Raw genomic sequence first — 15722 nt, 5'->3', positions numbered from 1 at the left:
ACCCCTGCAACCTTACTGAGGATAAGCGGTGCAGATAATGGATGGATATTTTATCTCTCTAATGAGGAAGGAACTTCAAAATATAATGGTCTTCTGAGGCTTTTTAACTCCACCCAACGGAATCAAAGCTCACATTAAACCCCACCCCCACATTTTCATATTACCCTATTTTTATTACAGTTTGTATTTGATGTAGCACTATTTAAATACTTTATATTAACATGTTATATTGGGTATTTCTCTATTCTGTTTCTTTTATTTTATTTTTCAACAAAAGGATACTGCTGGAAATGTGGATTTTCCTACGAGGATGAATAAAGTATTTATCCATCTATCTAATTATCCTAGTTTTGTTTTGTTAAATTATATTGCACATTTTTTCAATCAACCTATCAACTAATCAACCATTCAATCAATCAATTTTCTTTTTTTAAAAACATTGTTTGAACTTGTTAATGTAAAGCATTTTTTTAATGCTGTCTGCATTTTATAATAAAATCAAAACATGTTTTATTTTTCAAGTAATCAGTCAATACTTTTGTTAATGAATTAAGATTATAGTGAAAAAAGAAAAAAAATCCTTGAAATATATAATTTTGGGAAAAATAAAATTAACTATTGTAGTAATTATAATAATCATAATAATCAAAAGGAACTGTTTTGTTCGGTAATGTTTCCAAAATTATGTCAAAACAAAAACACAAACCTATACTCAAAGGTTATACCCTCCAAATGGGCACTCCTCCCGAGATACTAAAAACGTTTCTAAATATTTTTTCTAAATCAGTATGGGTTATATTTCTTTACAGATAACACCTACATGTGGGATACCCAATAAATATGATTTACAAAAAACGGGGAATGTAAAAATATAATGACTGTTTCAAAATAAATCAAATTCTGAGCAATGTAACCTTGTTCGAAAGCCATATTCATTTTAGTTCAATGCAATTGTTGTTCTTGCTTGGAAGACCATTGAAATACCTCAAATTTGACTTTTTGATAAATTTAGAGATCTTAAAGTTTTTGAAACTTCAATTTTTAATAATACTTTTTGCCAATTCAGTTTTTTTTTTAAATTGTTGACTTAAGTGAAAAATAAGAACAATTGGGGTAGTTGTACCAACTGTAATAAGCGCTTTTGGAGAAGTCTGCTCTCCAAGGCTCAAGTTAACGTCCACGTTGCAAGACTTAGGCGAGTAAAAACAAGCAAACAAGAATACATAATTTCACTTTTCGCGGGGGGTTCTGTTCCCCTTTATCCGTGATCACTGAGGGATTACTGTAATGATAAAATTACCAAAACTGTACATACTATAAAACATATACATTCATGTACCGTATATGCAGTGGTCATCAAATTCAAATATAGACTCCAAATGCTTGTTAAAATGTGCATGGAAGACATTCGAAAGCTGATGCTGACGTCACATCTTAAACTCTTGCAACGCCAAAGCATGACGCTTAATTCTCGACAAAACATAGCCACGGCAATGCTCTCTTACCTCTCATTAATCCGCAAGAAGACGATAACACACCTGTATGCTTGTGTCAAGGGTCTGCGAGGCCTGTCATTGGCCCCGCGACAGCCGACATGACAACGGCGGCAATTTGCTCAGCGCTTGCCTGCCTTCCCCTCGTCGCTTTCTATTTTGAAGTTCCGCCATTCGCTTTTCTCTTTAGCTTGCCTCAACCGAGACTGTCGTTTTAGTTAATTCCGCAAGCACATGAAGTCTGTTGTTAAACACAATGGAAGCTTTCATTTTATTTTGGTATTTTATTTGTTGATTGTTTTTTGGAGGGCTTTCATCTTTATTGGCAACAAATGTACTTGTAACTTCAAATTTGATCAATTTATTTTAAAGACCCACAAATTAGGGACAATCTTGAACTCTGTATCTATGAAATCATTGAAGGGAAATTGATGTTGTTTTTGTATTAGAATTGGAACTGTATTGATTTTTATTGATTACAAATTTGTGAACATTGTGTACAATGAGAAATTACGTTGCATTCCAGGACAAACATGTAATAAATAATTGAGGAAGAATGAAGAAAAATGAAAAGCTATTTTTATGCAGTGGTTTAGGCTTTTGTTCATTTCAGTTTTCCCTGGAGTGGAATCAGAACTTCTACTTTAAAAACGATACTTCAGCTTTACAAGTTAGTTTAAGTATTTGAGTACACCTCTGTTTTGGTGTGTCACTTAATTCTGGTTTTGCACAGGTAGGCCAGGCAGAGCAGTGGTTTGCCAATAATTTAGACTTTTGTACATTTCAATTTTTGCCCTGGAGTTAAATCAGAACCCCTACTTAAAGACTATTTGTTTCTGTACTTGAGCTTTCCACTTAGTTTGAGTATTCGAGTACCCCTCTGTTTTGGTGCGTCACTTAATTCTGGTTTTCCACAGGTATGCCAGGCAGAACATTAAGCGACCCTTTGAAAAATATTCAGCCAAATGTCCCAGCTGGCACCGGTCTGCCCAATTGTGCCTCCTGCTTGACGTTTGCTAGCGACATGTGGCTGCGATATTATCCAAATTGACCACAATCCCCCGTCAGCGGCATAGCCGTGGTCGGCTGCTTATTAATCCGAGAGGAAGTTGGATCTCGGATGCAAAAGGGATAACAGGTGCAGGGATAGAGGCGAGAGATTTAGTTAATAAAGCATATTAGTAAACTTTTTGGATCCCTGCTGTTTATCAGCCTGAGGTCTGTTCGTGTGGCCATTTGTTGCCGTGGACAATTACTTATTCGAATAAACAGAAGTGGGTAAAAAAGTAGACCTGCCATTTTATTTTCAGTATTAAGACTGACGATGACGATAATAAAACGAAAATAAACTGACTTTGGAAATACATTTTTATTCTTAATATAGCTGTCAAAGATGCCGAAATATTTTTTTCAACAACAGAGTGGATGTGACAGCCATTTTTGTCGTATTACAGTAGTAGAATATAGGAGTCAATAATTTGAATATATGATTAATTAATAACTAGAGATGTAACAATGGACGTAACTTCATTGGCACAAAGCTTATTTTTTGACAAAAATGAAAGCCCCAAGTGATACAAACGTGTATTATACAATGTGGTTCTCAAATTTTCGGAAGAATTATTGTTTTCTCCAGTGATTTAGGATCTGTTGATGGTATTTTTACACGCCACAGCCTGTCAATGCTGAAGCCTAGCAAAAAACAACGCCGACCAGATGATACAAGTGCAGTATCTGAGTCAGATCAGGAAGCTCCTTCTCATTGTATCCATTGGAAAATATTACAATCGGTTTCATGAGGGGAAGCAGACTCCTACCCAAAAACGAGTGATGGGTACCGCCAGGTTGTAGATACCCAAGACACACCAAAGGCAGTGTTCCCCCTGCAACCCAGGCGGTTAAGAGGACCCGGGAACTGTAAATTGTTTTAATATCGAAATGTGTCACTGCATACACAGTGATAATTGTATAGGTTTAAGAGTCATATCCGTTTCATTCTTTTATTAATATTATCAATATTTAGAAATGCTGTGATCATCTATGCACCTTAAATAAATATATATGTGAATGCAGTTATTTACATATTTACTATGTGTATTATTCACTTGACGTCTCATTCATTATGTATGAACGGTGTTTTGAACTACTGTTTGGAGGGAGTCCTTGAGGCTTGCCTTGAGTCATATTAAACGACCTGTAGGGTTCAGCCTGGACAAACGACTGGAATGAAGTTGGGATTTGGGGAATTTTCCACTTATGTTTTGTGTTTGTCATAGCCCTCTATGTTCCGCCCCTCTGGTGTATAAATGATTGTCAAACATTGTGAAAGTGCACTTGTTAAAGCATTACAGCCTTGTTTTGTACTCACAAGTCCAGAATATTATTTTATTTCTCTTTATTGATTTTATTGTAATAAAATACCTTAACAGATATACTTAAATGCAGAACTTGTTTTAGTCATAAAATGCTTTCCTCTCTCAGTGGCAAAGATAAGGCCTTTTATGGAAGTCACCGCTATTTGTGTGTGAGTGTGTCAGTGTGTAAGTGTGATCTGAAAAGTGGTATCTAAACGCAGACCATGTACCATTTACCATCACCTTTAAAATGAGCACTTTATTTCTGCTTATATGCAATTGTCTAAGGTATTCAGTGGGCCACTGGTTATACTTTCAAAACAGGTCCAGCCCCAAATGAGTAGCTCAAGTGCTAATTTCAAAAGTATCTAATCACTGGTTAGACTAAGTCAAATAATTTTCAAAATACTGTTTTTGTCTTTACCATTTTTGTGACTTAAATAAAGTTAGTCATTGAAGAGGAACGGCTTTTTTCCCCATGCATACTCGTCTACATCCAGGTGAGGAGTTCCGTTGAGGCTTTTATAACATACTATTATGGGCAAAAGTGAGGTAAAGAACAATGGCTGTAAAATCAGAAAGGCAAAAACCAAAGTAGCTGACAATTACTTTGATACTAGGTGTGCTTCTACAGAAATCCAACACCTTGTGATTGGCGTGGGAGTAAATAAGAAAAATGATGCAATTGGGTCACTTTGAATCCCCATAGTTTGAATGCTTCTATGTGCTTTTTAGTACTAGTTTTCATCTGCACAACACAATACAGTGACATCTGGTAGGCAAATAATGAACAATGTCCATTCATAATGTATAAACGCATAGCCTTCATATTAATCAAAAGTCAAGTAGATCCTGGATACAAAATGTTTGGTAATTGATGTGGTAAAAACTATCTAGATAAAACATTTTTATTTGTCGCCTCTTTTAAGTGGCTATATAATGGCAATAACCCAACCAGTGCTCGACATCTTTTGGACATTAGATTTTAGTCTATACTGATCTGGTCTTTTTTTTGACATGATTTAGTCCAAAAATAGACATCGTTGAGTTTACAGCGTCTAAAGTGTTAGGAATTTACAACCCAAAATTAGTGTTTTCAATGTTTTTTTGATTGAATAAAGATTTTGGATGAACCTTTGGGGTATTTTTTTTTAATTTTCAACCCATTTTTGGGGGGGTTGGAAAGCAGGGGCAAAACAACATGGTAATATCAGATGGTAATAATAATGACAATAAGCCGATCAGTATGATGGAGATTTGGTTAGATTTTGTCTACTTGTCTTCATTGTATTTGATATCAACGTTGTGAAACTATGAATGCAACAAGATTAAACATGGCACTCCAGGGTAAACATGTAATGAAGACTTTAAAGAGAAAAATGAAAGAAAGATAATACTGTTAGGATAAGTAGGCAACAAAATACAACACAGTGCTAATAGACTGGCCTACATTTTATGAAAGATAATAGTGCCATGAAAAGAAGTGCGATAACATTTAGCAGCAAGAAATAAAGTTGCAAGATATGTTTTTACAGTTTGTGCGCTTGTTTAGGGTGGTGATGATTCTGGGTGAGATGATGTATCCACGCCTGTTTGTGGTGTAACATAGTAGAGAAGGAGAAACAGTGATAAACGACTGTCAGGATAAATGCGGAAAAGACTATTTACAACATAGTGTTTAGAGACCGGCCTAAGTTAATATTCGAGTGCAATGAAAAAAACATAATGCATCGTAACAATATCGATCCTCGTTTGTATGAAGCCTCCACGAGGCGATTGTGGAAAAAGTTCAACAAACTTATTTCCCTCAACGGCTTCCTCCGTGTAATGCAGAAATGGGTCTGGATCAAAAAGAAGTGTAAATCACATCTGGTTTCATGGCTGTCAGGGAGCATCCGTAAATATTTATCGCGGCACATCACTGGAGTGTGTGAAGAGTGAGTGTTTGCCAGAGATTGTGTATGCGTGTGCTACCGCACATCATTTCTTATACTTGCACGGCCTTGTTTGAGTGAGTCGGATTCATAATTACTACTGCTTGACGGCAGCTTCCGGTTCCTGTGGCCCCATTTTCCAGTTCCCAAAAAAACAGCTTGCAGTGTGTCATGTTAGAATAAACAGAAACGCACTCAAACTTTGCAATTTCAAAAGTATTTGATAATAGATCTTGCTCAAAAATGAGAGAGAAAAGGTCAATTATTGTACTGCACACGGCAGCCTTGTCCTTGCTTTGTAGTAACTGTGCAATAATGTTGCCAGCAGCGAAGGTAGACTGATGAATAGCTCTCGTTCGACGCCATTATGAAGGCCTAATGGGTTCATAACGGCCAAGCAAAAATATTACCGAAACAAGTTAGGGCAGGCCACCTTAATAACATGACCTTGTTTTGCAGATTAATCCCGACTCCAGGGAGTACTTGCCGACATTATTGACGTACTTGTTAACCAGCCTGTCGAGTCGCTTCCTTGAAAACTCCCTTGATAAGTGTTTTAAATATTTAATATACCCTGGCTGACATTGGCTAAACTGAAGCCATACCTCAGGCGCGATACTCATTTTGCTAGCCCCGTTTTCATCAGTGCTACGGCTTGTGTGAAACCTACATTACAACAAAATTAAGTCGTCAATAACCGGATTTTCTTTCATCTGGATCATCTCAATTATTTTGTTTTAAAAGAGATTGAATTCGATATTTTGTCCATTCTCATTTTTTCACAACACAAAATAGGCGAGTTATGATCAGCTCACGTGTAAACAAATGTAAAGTATTGTACTTTGGAACAGAATTACCACGGTCACGCACAATTATGTATATGTAAATATGTTTTTACACAAAAGTTTAATCCTTTATTGTAATCCATATTTTCACTAAATTTTTTTTGTTTTGTTACTGTAATGAAATACAATTATATTTTTGGTATCATAATTATGTAATTTTGTTACATGTATTCCGTTGCTCCATACCTGTTATACAAAATATGCACAATACATTTAATAATGATTGTTTTTGTTGTTGTTTGCAGTACTTTCAGGTGATAACATTACTAAGAACCACTTACAAACTCTTAAATGCTAAGTGGGGCGATCATCTTGGGACCGACAGGTAGCAGGTTCGATCCCTGTCCGAGTTACCTGTCAAAGTGTCCTTGGGCAAGACACTGAACCCCTTGATGGTCCTGATAAGAATGGGTAGGTATGGAGTACATTGTAAAGCGCTTTGGGAGGTCTTCGATGACTTGAAAAAGTGCTATTTAAATGCAGTCCATTCCATTCTTTCTGATTTGCATTGTGGACAATTCAATTAGACATGGACAATTTCCGCTCCCTTTTCTTTCCCCTTCCTTCCCCAGATGGAATGCAAGTTGAAACAGCTCATCAGAGTTCACTCAAAAGCAAAGCTTATCATACAAATGTACTTGTTTTCTATGTCAAAAATAGGATGAAACAATGTCTGAACATGAGCATTGAATACTATGCTTGAATTCGATTATTTAAAGTCATACAATTGGATTATGTATTCATATCAGGGTGAGGGTATGTCTGATCCTAACTACCCCTTGCCGCCTCGGAGACCCTACCCCCTTCCAGGTGGCTGGCGAGAGCCGTGAGTTAACAAACTGCAGCCCTCCTCGCAGTTCAGTTTTATTGAAGCCAGCAAGTGCGCAAGAAGTTCCCAGCTTAACAGGAGACAAATCAGTTCTGAAGTGGCAAGAGAAGAGTCAGCAGCAAGAAAATCTTGCGTAAGATAAAGTCTTGTTTAGCAAGCAACCAAAAAGGTTCTGAGCAAGTCATGTAAGCAAGGAACAAGAATATCTGGCGATCCAAGTCCTGATCGAGCCAGCTGCTAAGTTGGTGGGACTTAGCCAGTGACTTCAAAGCGCCCTCAAGACAAATACAACACCTACGGGCAGAGAGCAAAGAACAACAGCTTCAACGCCCCGCACTCGCAGCTCTATGGCCTAGAACATCAGGACCGGCCTCCACCATTATCGAACAGAAAACCAAAGTTCAACTAGTGGTGCCATTTATTGATTTCTGTGTCTTTAGAGTATCAATTAATTGACGGGCCTAATTTGCTATATGCACAAACACCATGAAGGAGGCTATACATTATGTTTTGTGCCTAACTCATGTAGTGCGGTTGGAGGTTTGTGAACTTGTGCAGTTCCATTTTTTTTTTCATTTGACCAGTGGCTCAGGCTGATAGTTAGATCTACTTATTTTAAATCAGTGTTAACTCACTTTATTATGTTGAACTGTTTACTTTAGTTGTGTGAACATACTTGAAGTACAGTAGCATATGTCTACTTGAGCAGTTGTCTGACTAAAGATTGTGATTTATTCTTTGGAGTTAAACTCACTTCATAGTGTTTTAAAATTGACTTTTATTGCGAATTAAATACTTTAAGTGCAGTGGTCTTTGTCTACTTGCCCAGTTGTCTCAGGTTTTGAGAATTAGGTTTAGTTTACTAAACCCACTTTAAATTGTTTTACTGTTGCACTTCGACTGTAGGATAAATCTGTTGCTGGTCAAGTCAAGTCATTTTTATTTGTATAGCTTGTTTTCTTTTGCCTCTCACGCTGGTGAGGTGCAATAAATATTACAAGATTCTATAACACTACCTGAATGTTTTTTTTTCTCTATTCAAATGACTGAAATACTGCTAATTTCAAATTCTGAGCCATACAACAGCTTCGTTTTAAAATACCGGACATAGTTATTTTTCCTGGTAACTCATGACTTTTCCTATTGAGTGAATCAGTTACTTATTCAACGTACCCAAACCTGCCTATTTCCTGCTCAACAAAACGTTTGCCCTAACTTTGAATGGAGCTGCTTCAATTGAGCATCAGTACTTGGCATTCCCATACTATGGCACCCAACACCTTTTCTATCTATGCCTCAGTCCATCAACGTACCAAAGTAGCAACAGTTTGAATCTCAAAGTAGTTTTAGATATACATTAATCTTATTTGTTATACTTAGAACTGGAAAAAAATCAAATTTGTGAATATGATTTGATGCTTTGCTGTTATCCAAAAAGGATTTTGCTCCTTGTTGCCAGACACTTTCCGACATAAAACCCCAAATTATTCACTCATTTACATTTTCAGGAGGAGGTTAAGAGAAGCTTTTATCATCCAACGAGGGCACTTTTCCCACGTGGAAAAACAGTCCTATCTCCTTGTGATAAGAGAATACTTGCGCACGCTTGTTTTCTCTTGCCTCCCACGCACTCTTTATAGATCAACAAGCCATTGTTACAATTAAATACTAAATCCTACTTAAGGTTAAGCAGCGTATTTTGTTTGAGGGTGAACTGACGTGAACATCACTTTGGACTTAAAATAACACTACTACAGCAGTCCTAAAAGTGTCATTTTGTTCTGATTTGAAGCCAGAGGCGTCATTCCATTTTTAATATTTGTAGCGCACGACGAGAGAAAGCACTCGTCTTGTTGTCATTTGAAAAGAAGGTGTTTTGTCTTGTCCATCGAAGCATCATAATAAAACGTGTACTAAGGAAATTGCTTTTCGGTTAAATTACATTAAGTTTCAACTCATGCGTCTACTTCAACTTCTCCCGCCCCCGATCAAAGTCTCATCCTTGTCATTTGCATGAATTATGTAAAAAGCGCTTGGCATTAGCCTCAGCGTCGTTCTTTGACCGCCGATTGAACTGTTACTCGTAAATAACATCGCATATGAGACATTAGCCGTGCAGTGTCTCGCGGGGGACATTTTGGGTTGAGTGTGCTCAGTCGTCGAACCGTCTAAAGACTCTGATTGGAAGGCGATCTGTTCGCGGAAAACCTTGTTTCAATATGCTAAAAGAAGGGATCGGGTGCAATGACTTAAAAGTAATGGGAGGAAGCTGTTGCTTACCGTTCTTATGTTTTATCTGTAATTAAGACTTTTTTGTCTTTCATTAATAAACAATGACTTAGGTTTTGGCATAAGCAAAGCTAAGGTGATCACTTAAAGATGGGGTTCATCGTATCAGGTACCCTAAAACGTGTAAATTACAATTTTTTGTTTATGTGCCCAACTGAGTTTAAAGAGCTTTTATAAAATAATCCCCACCGCGTCTATGTGCTTTTCTCTTACTTTACAAATTGGGAAGAAGAAATGGCACTGCGCTGGTGTAGGGCTATATCATGCTCGTGTTTTTGTAGTGTAGCATGAACATGGTGAAAGTAAGAAAAATACTGTTTCAAATAAAGCCCAAACCCTAACTCAAACCCCAAAATAGATGAAAAAAAAAATGGTTTATTTGAGTGTGTCTAAGAAACACAAGTATTTTCACACGCCACACAAGCAGCTTAACATAGGCTACAATAATGACTCAAGTCAGAGGATAGCGTCAGCCAGTAGGCAATTTCAAAATTCCAAACAGCACCTTGAAGAAAAAATATTTTAGGTTAAAAATAATTCATGTAAAATACTGGGTGTTCCAAAAGTCTAAGGCACAATTGAAGTCCTCATATCGTCTTATCTATGAATGGTAGTAAGATAAAAGTTTTGCTATTTCAAAGCTACATACATTAGGTTTTTTGTAAGGCTATTCAATTTCTTCTTCTTTTTAAATTAATTAATGGAGTTCACTCAACCAGAAAAGGTGTGCTTGAATTTGTAAAAACAGAGTCATGGACTGTTGTTCAATGAGAATTTTGCAAACAATTTGGAAGAAAGCTCACACTGAACATTTGTGAACATGTAAAAAACGACATTACATGTGCATATTCAACTTTTCGTCATAATCACGTTTTGCAATGTCAGAAAATGATCAAACAGTATCAGAACATGTGAAGTAAATACTGTTTTAAGTCAATCACATAGATATGTTATCTGACTGATACTGCTGGAATGTGAGGTTGGGGAGAAGACGCTAACTTGCATTTGCACATCAAAGGTTGTGACAACTCCACCACAGGGGGTCCGCCCCTCCCATGAGACCGAAAGCCAGAGCTGTTACATGTCTCACCTTGCGAGGGCAGTCTAAATTTGTCTGGTTTAGAAGGCAAGAGTGCATGTCCTAACAAGAATAACTGGAGCAAAACCCTGGCGGATCCTGGCCAAGTCTTAGCTCAACAGGCATGCAGAGAACCTTGCCAAGTCAGCAGCCAAGCTTGATCAAGCTAGCCGGCAAGCCAGGGGGACAAAGCCAGCGACCTCAGTGAAGCCTCAAGCCACAAGCATTCAACCTCTGGTTCAACACCCTGCATCCTGTGGTCATCGTCCCAACGGGGTCTACAGCCAAGGACATAAAGACTGGGCCGTCATCTTCATCAAACCAAAACTTTGCAGAACATCTTGTTGTATCTAGGTATTGGTATTGGTGTGACACAAAAGGGGGAATTATATCAAAATAAAGTAACGTAATAATCAAGCCAACGTTGTTGTCTATGCAAATGGTGCCAGTTATGTATCAACCTCTAGTTGTCTTTGTTTTATTTTCTGATTATTGTTTTGTCTTCTATTTAAGCTTCTTCAGTAGATGATTAGTAAAAGAAAAGTCCATTAATCCAAGAGTGTGTGTGTCTTGAATAATGAACATTGAACTATCAAAACGGTAAAATGTAAATCATATATATATATACAGGTATATATATATATTCCTTATAAGGCTCATATAAGGCTTATATAAATTGTTTAATTTTGCGGGGCTCCACATGTTTTTTTTTTTTTTTTTTTTTTTTTTTAACTCGTCCCATATGGCAGTTTCACAAAAGCCGGCATAAAGTGACTGTCAAAGTGAACTGAACATGTTTGATGGACAATTGGGGCAGCTGTCCAATTTTCACACCGAGAATGAGGAATTTGATTGGTTTGTTAGACAAATGCTGGTTTTCTATTGTTTCGATTGTTGTGCTTCTTTTATCCGTGTGTTTTACCATGACTGTGCTTGTTGATGAGCAAAGTTAAAAGATGTTAGTACTTTGTCAATGTTTTATTGTACAAATGCAGACCATTTACCATTAACTGTACGATCGATACTTTATAAAAAGCACAACCAAACTCAGTGTTGCTCCCGCTCTATCTCTAAATACGCACACATAAATCATTGTGTAAGTTTGTGTGTGTTGTTGTGGTTGTAAGGTGAACGAACGCAAGTTGTTCCAAAACTTCAAAATTATTCTCAGTTTTTTCACTCATGTAGCCTCGACAGGGCTGGGTCACTTTGCGTCTGATAGATGCCACCGCCGCCTGCCAAGAGTAATTTTAATCGGGGACACCGACAGCAATGGCTCTGGGCCAAGGGGACCGACTTGCCTCTGGTTTTCTCGATTTGTCTGCCTTTAAAATCGATGTGAACACACCTACGTTTTTCCCGCAGGACTGGTACCGCAACTCTCTGAAGAAAAGCTGAGTGTTGCCACGATATAAAAAGGCCCTAGTAGCGGGTGAGAGTTTAATCCAGCCTACTTTCAAATTTTAGGTGTTTGGAACAGTGCTTGAGACCTTAACCCAGGTCAAAAATTCAATTTCTTCAATTTTGATGACATTTTTTTCCATCAGTGAGAGGATGGTCCTCTTGGGACCTGCCTGTTTTGTTAAATAAAAAGTGTTATTCTCTTGCCTATGCAGGTTTTAGTATGTTGGTAGTATGAAAGAATATTGGCTATTGATTTGTTTTTAATTAAACTTTTGCACCATTTAAATCATACAGTTGATGTTTTTATAATGATACAATGATGTAAAACCATAATAATTGGAGACACTTGTGTGGCTCATAAAATATAACATTTAAAGCCTGAACTTGTGTATAATACTTGCCCTATTTTACTGAATGAAGAATTTGTTTAGTTAAAAAAAAAAAATCAATATTTGCCTTAAGCATGGCTCCGAAAAATTTAAAATTATAATTAAGCATGTATTAAAAATAGTTTTCAGGTTTTAAAAAATATTTTACTTTATTATTATTTTTTTAGACAACAAAAAGAAACAGCACATCAAACCTGCAAGTGTCCAGCAGATGACATTAATTCACCATGGTTTATGTAGCTTTCTAGAAAACACGTATTTCGTAATACGCTATAAACTGGCAAAGTAGACTGTGGAAGATTCAGAGTATTTGTTACCACCGCCATAATTTACTAATTTAATACGTATTTCCATTAAATAACATAATTAAGTCAACCCGTGAGTTGAAATGAAAAATATTCCAGGAATACTATTAAAGATACGAATTGTGTTACCGCTCAAGGTTTATTCGAATCCAAGACAAAGTCAGATTTTCTGAACATTCAAAACACAATTGAATTTGTACGCACTGTAAATAAAACACAATTATTTCCTGAAATCTCCTAAATAATTTATGGATTCACGTACTTATTTTTATGTGAGTTGAAAGAGTGCATTACTTACCGGCATTGTCTGTCCACCGTGCAAGCTGTTGATGGCAGCCTGTGCTTCCCCATGGCCGGAAAATTTAACAAAAGCACAACCTGCAAAGAAAAACAAAACCACGAATGAGGACCAATCAATATCAGACAGATGGCCTTGGATTTTTCAAGTAATGAAAATTTACCAGTTATTGTCTTCACGTTATCTGATCTAAAAATATATTCTGGTCACTTGTGTGTCGGGATCGTCGCTAAAGGCATTAGCGGCCCGGAACATCCCGCCCCTCGCCCCGGCACTACTAATTCCACTGACTTGTTTGTGAATATTAATCTGTTTAATATTTACACATTGTGATTTGTGTGCAGTCACTCATAAAGGAGATTAGCGCGACAATAGCTTGGTCTTATAATCGGCCTATCCGACGCAATCGGCACCCGTTTCAGATTTAAGACGTTGGCGGATGCAATCTGTGGAAGGACAGCTTTTCCTCCCCGCCTCGAAGGACGTTGAAATAATCTTAAATCTGTTATGAGGTTAAGGATCAGCACGGAAGCGTCAACAGAAGAAGCTGGCCAGGACAAGGGCGAAGTAAGCGTCGGCAGCAGCGTCATGGAGCTTTTTCTGGATTAATGTTTCGAGAGATATTAAAAGTGATTCAAGTGGATAATATTTATGCATGCTGGGCCTTTAGATCTGGCAGCCAAAATATTGAGTGTTTTCGGCAAGTTTTTTTTTTTTTGTTCCTAAAAAACTCCCACTGACGTCAATATTTTGGAATCAGAGTCACAAAGTTGCCAGCAGGAACCCGTATTAACTGTAGAGGTTTAGAGTGCTTGTAAACTCTGAGCATTTTATCAACTCTCTACATTTTATACGCATTAAATTACTGAGGGATGAACGTTTGAATCTGCTTTGACTTAAAATAAACTTTAAATTATTTCTGCCACATTTGGAGCCTTGGTTTGGACTCAAAGTAAAGTTCAAAATAAAATGCTTAAAGCAAGGGTCTCCAATATGGTGCCTTTGGGCACCAGGGAGTCCCCTAAGAACACCTGAGTAGCCCGCTCACCAGTGTTCGTTGAATGACTGAGGCTATTTAATTAAAAACCCTAAAATAACCTAGTAACAACATAGTAATAACGTGACAAGTTGTCATTTAATAATTGCTTATCAAACTCGTAGCCTTTTGTGCCAATCGATAACAAACAGTACCTCTCCGCTTCAAAAGGATTGGTGACCCATGCTTCAAACATTTAACACATGAGGTGAATAGTCTTGAAAATAGTCAAGAAAAATCTTGGTTTTGAATATTTTAGCGGGTTTGGGTTGGCTTTTGGACTGTATTGAAAACAGGCCTTTTATTACTTTTACAATTTTCAGGCTACATGGGAATGAGCATGATATCACCCTCCAACAGCTTTAACTCTGAGGTCAAAGCTTTAACTCTTCTTTTTAAAGCTTTAAATTTGCCAGCACAAGGCAAAAGAGTTTTTTTCCCAAAAAATCCCAATCTTTCTGTCATGTGCTTTCAAGAGAAGGTGTCAAATAAATACTATTTACGACTTGGTTTGTAATGTGGAAGCTCTAGGAGAGAGTCTCTCTAGAAAGACAATAAAAGGATTGTATTCACTTTTTAAAATGTTTTTAGAAGTATCATATCATGACAACGGGTTTGAAAAGGACACAAAACATGAAACGTTCAATCGGAAAGCTTCAATTTTAGATAAAAGTATTCTCATCCACAGCTAACGATGGAGGCTAACAATTGCCTCTTTATAAAACTCATATCGTTTATTTTACAGTCGTAGACAGTCAGTCCTTCTGAAAATCTTAAAACAGTCCTAGTTTTACACTGATTTTAAATGAAGGATTGAAAAAAATACAATGTATGCTAATAGTTTGTGATTATATGACATAATCTATAAACTGGTCAAACAGCCAACATTTCGGAGGTAGAGACACATTTATGTTTCAAAGTTTCTAAACTACTCAAAGAAACAGCACTATCTTACAACAATAAGCCCAATAATATAGCCTAATAACATGGAAGCCAAAGCTAGTTCATTTGGAGATGGCATGGAATTAATCAGCTTTACCATCATTGACTACTCGTTTCTATACTATTTTTATCCTTGGCCTCAGGTCGCCCATGTTTTAACTTTAGAAGGCTATCTAATTAACAACCTTGCGGATTTATTCGGCTGCTTTTCATTAATCGAGCAACAGCGGTGCTCATGGAAGCAGGCACGCGCTTCCAGAGCTGAGCACCCACGAGATGTCGGGGAAATCGGATTTGGAAGAGTTTTGTGTTGCAGTCAGTTGATGATTATACTCTGACTTTGCATGTGGATTTTTTTACCTCAGCTGAAATATTATAAAAAACTACTTTCACAAGTCAAGTAGAGGGGTTTGAATGTTTGTGTAGTGAAGCAAATTTGGAGGTCGATGAAAAAGTGGAATTGAATGATAGATTGACTAAATAATGATGAAGAGACTAGTTTGATGCTCCTATTAAGAAGTCATAT

The 15722-nt window shown here is 37.1% G+C and overlaps 1 protein-coding gene across 6 annotated transcripts in view; it reads right to left on the bottom strand.

Moving 5' to 3' along the window:
* The window catches only part of celf6 (CUGBP Elav-like family member 6), a 305217-nt gene that overhangs the window by 74767 nt on the left and 214728 nt on the right, over positions 1-15722 (bottom strand). For all 6 annotated transcript variants that reach the window (XM_088333899.1, XM_088333900.1, XM_088333901.1 and 3 more), the window contains one exon: positions 13219-13298. In XM_088333899.1, coding sequence (XP_088190025.1) covers positions 13219-13298 — 80 coding nt within the window. The remainder of the gene's footprint in view (positions 1-13218; positions 13299-15722) is intronic.

The sequence above is a fragment of the Urocampus carinirostris genome, chromosome 4 (assembly GCF_059441175.1).
Source record: "Urocampus carinirostris isolate Australia breed hairy pipefish chromosome 4, RoL_Ucar_1.0, whole genome shotgun sequence".
Taxonomy (NCBI): Eukaryota; Metazoa; Chordata; class Actinopteri; order Syngnathiformes; family Syngnathidae; genus Urocampus; species Urocampus carinirostris.
Note: the sequence above shows the minus strand (reverse complement) of the source record. Positions and strands in the feature narration are given on the sequence as shown.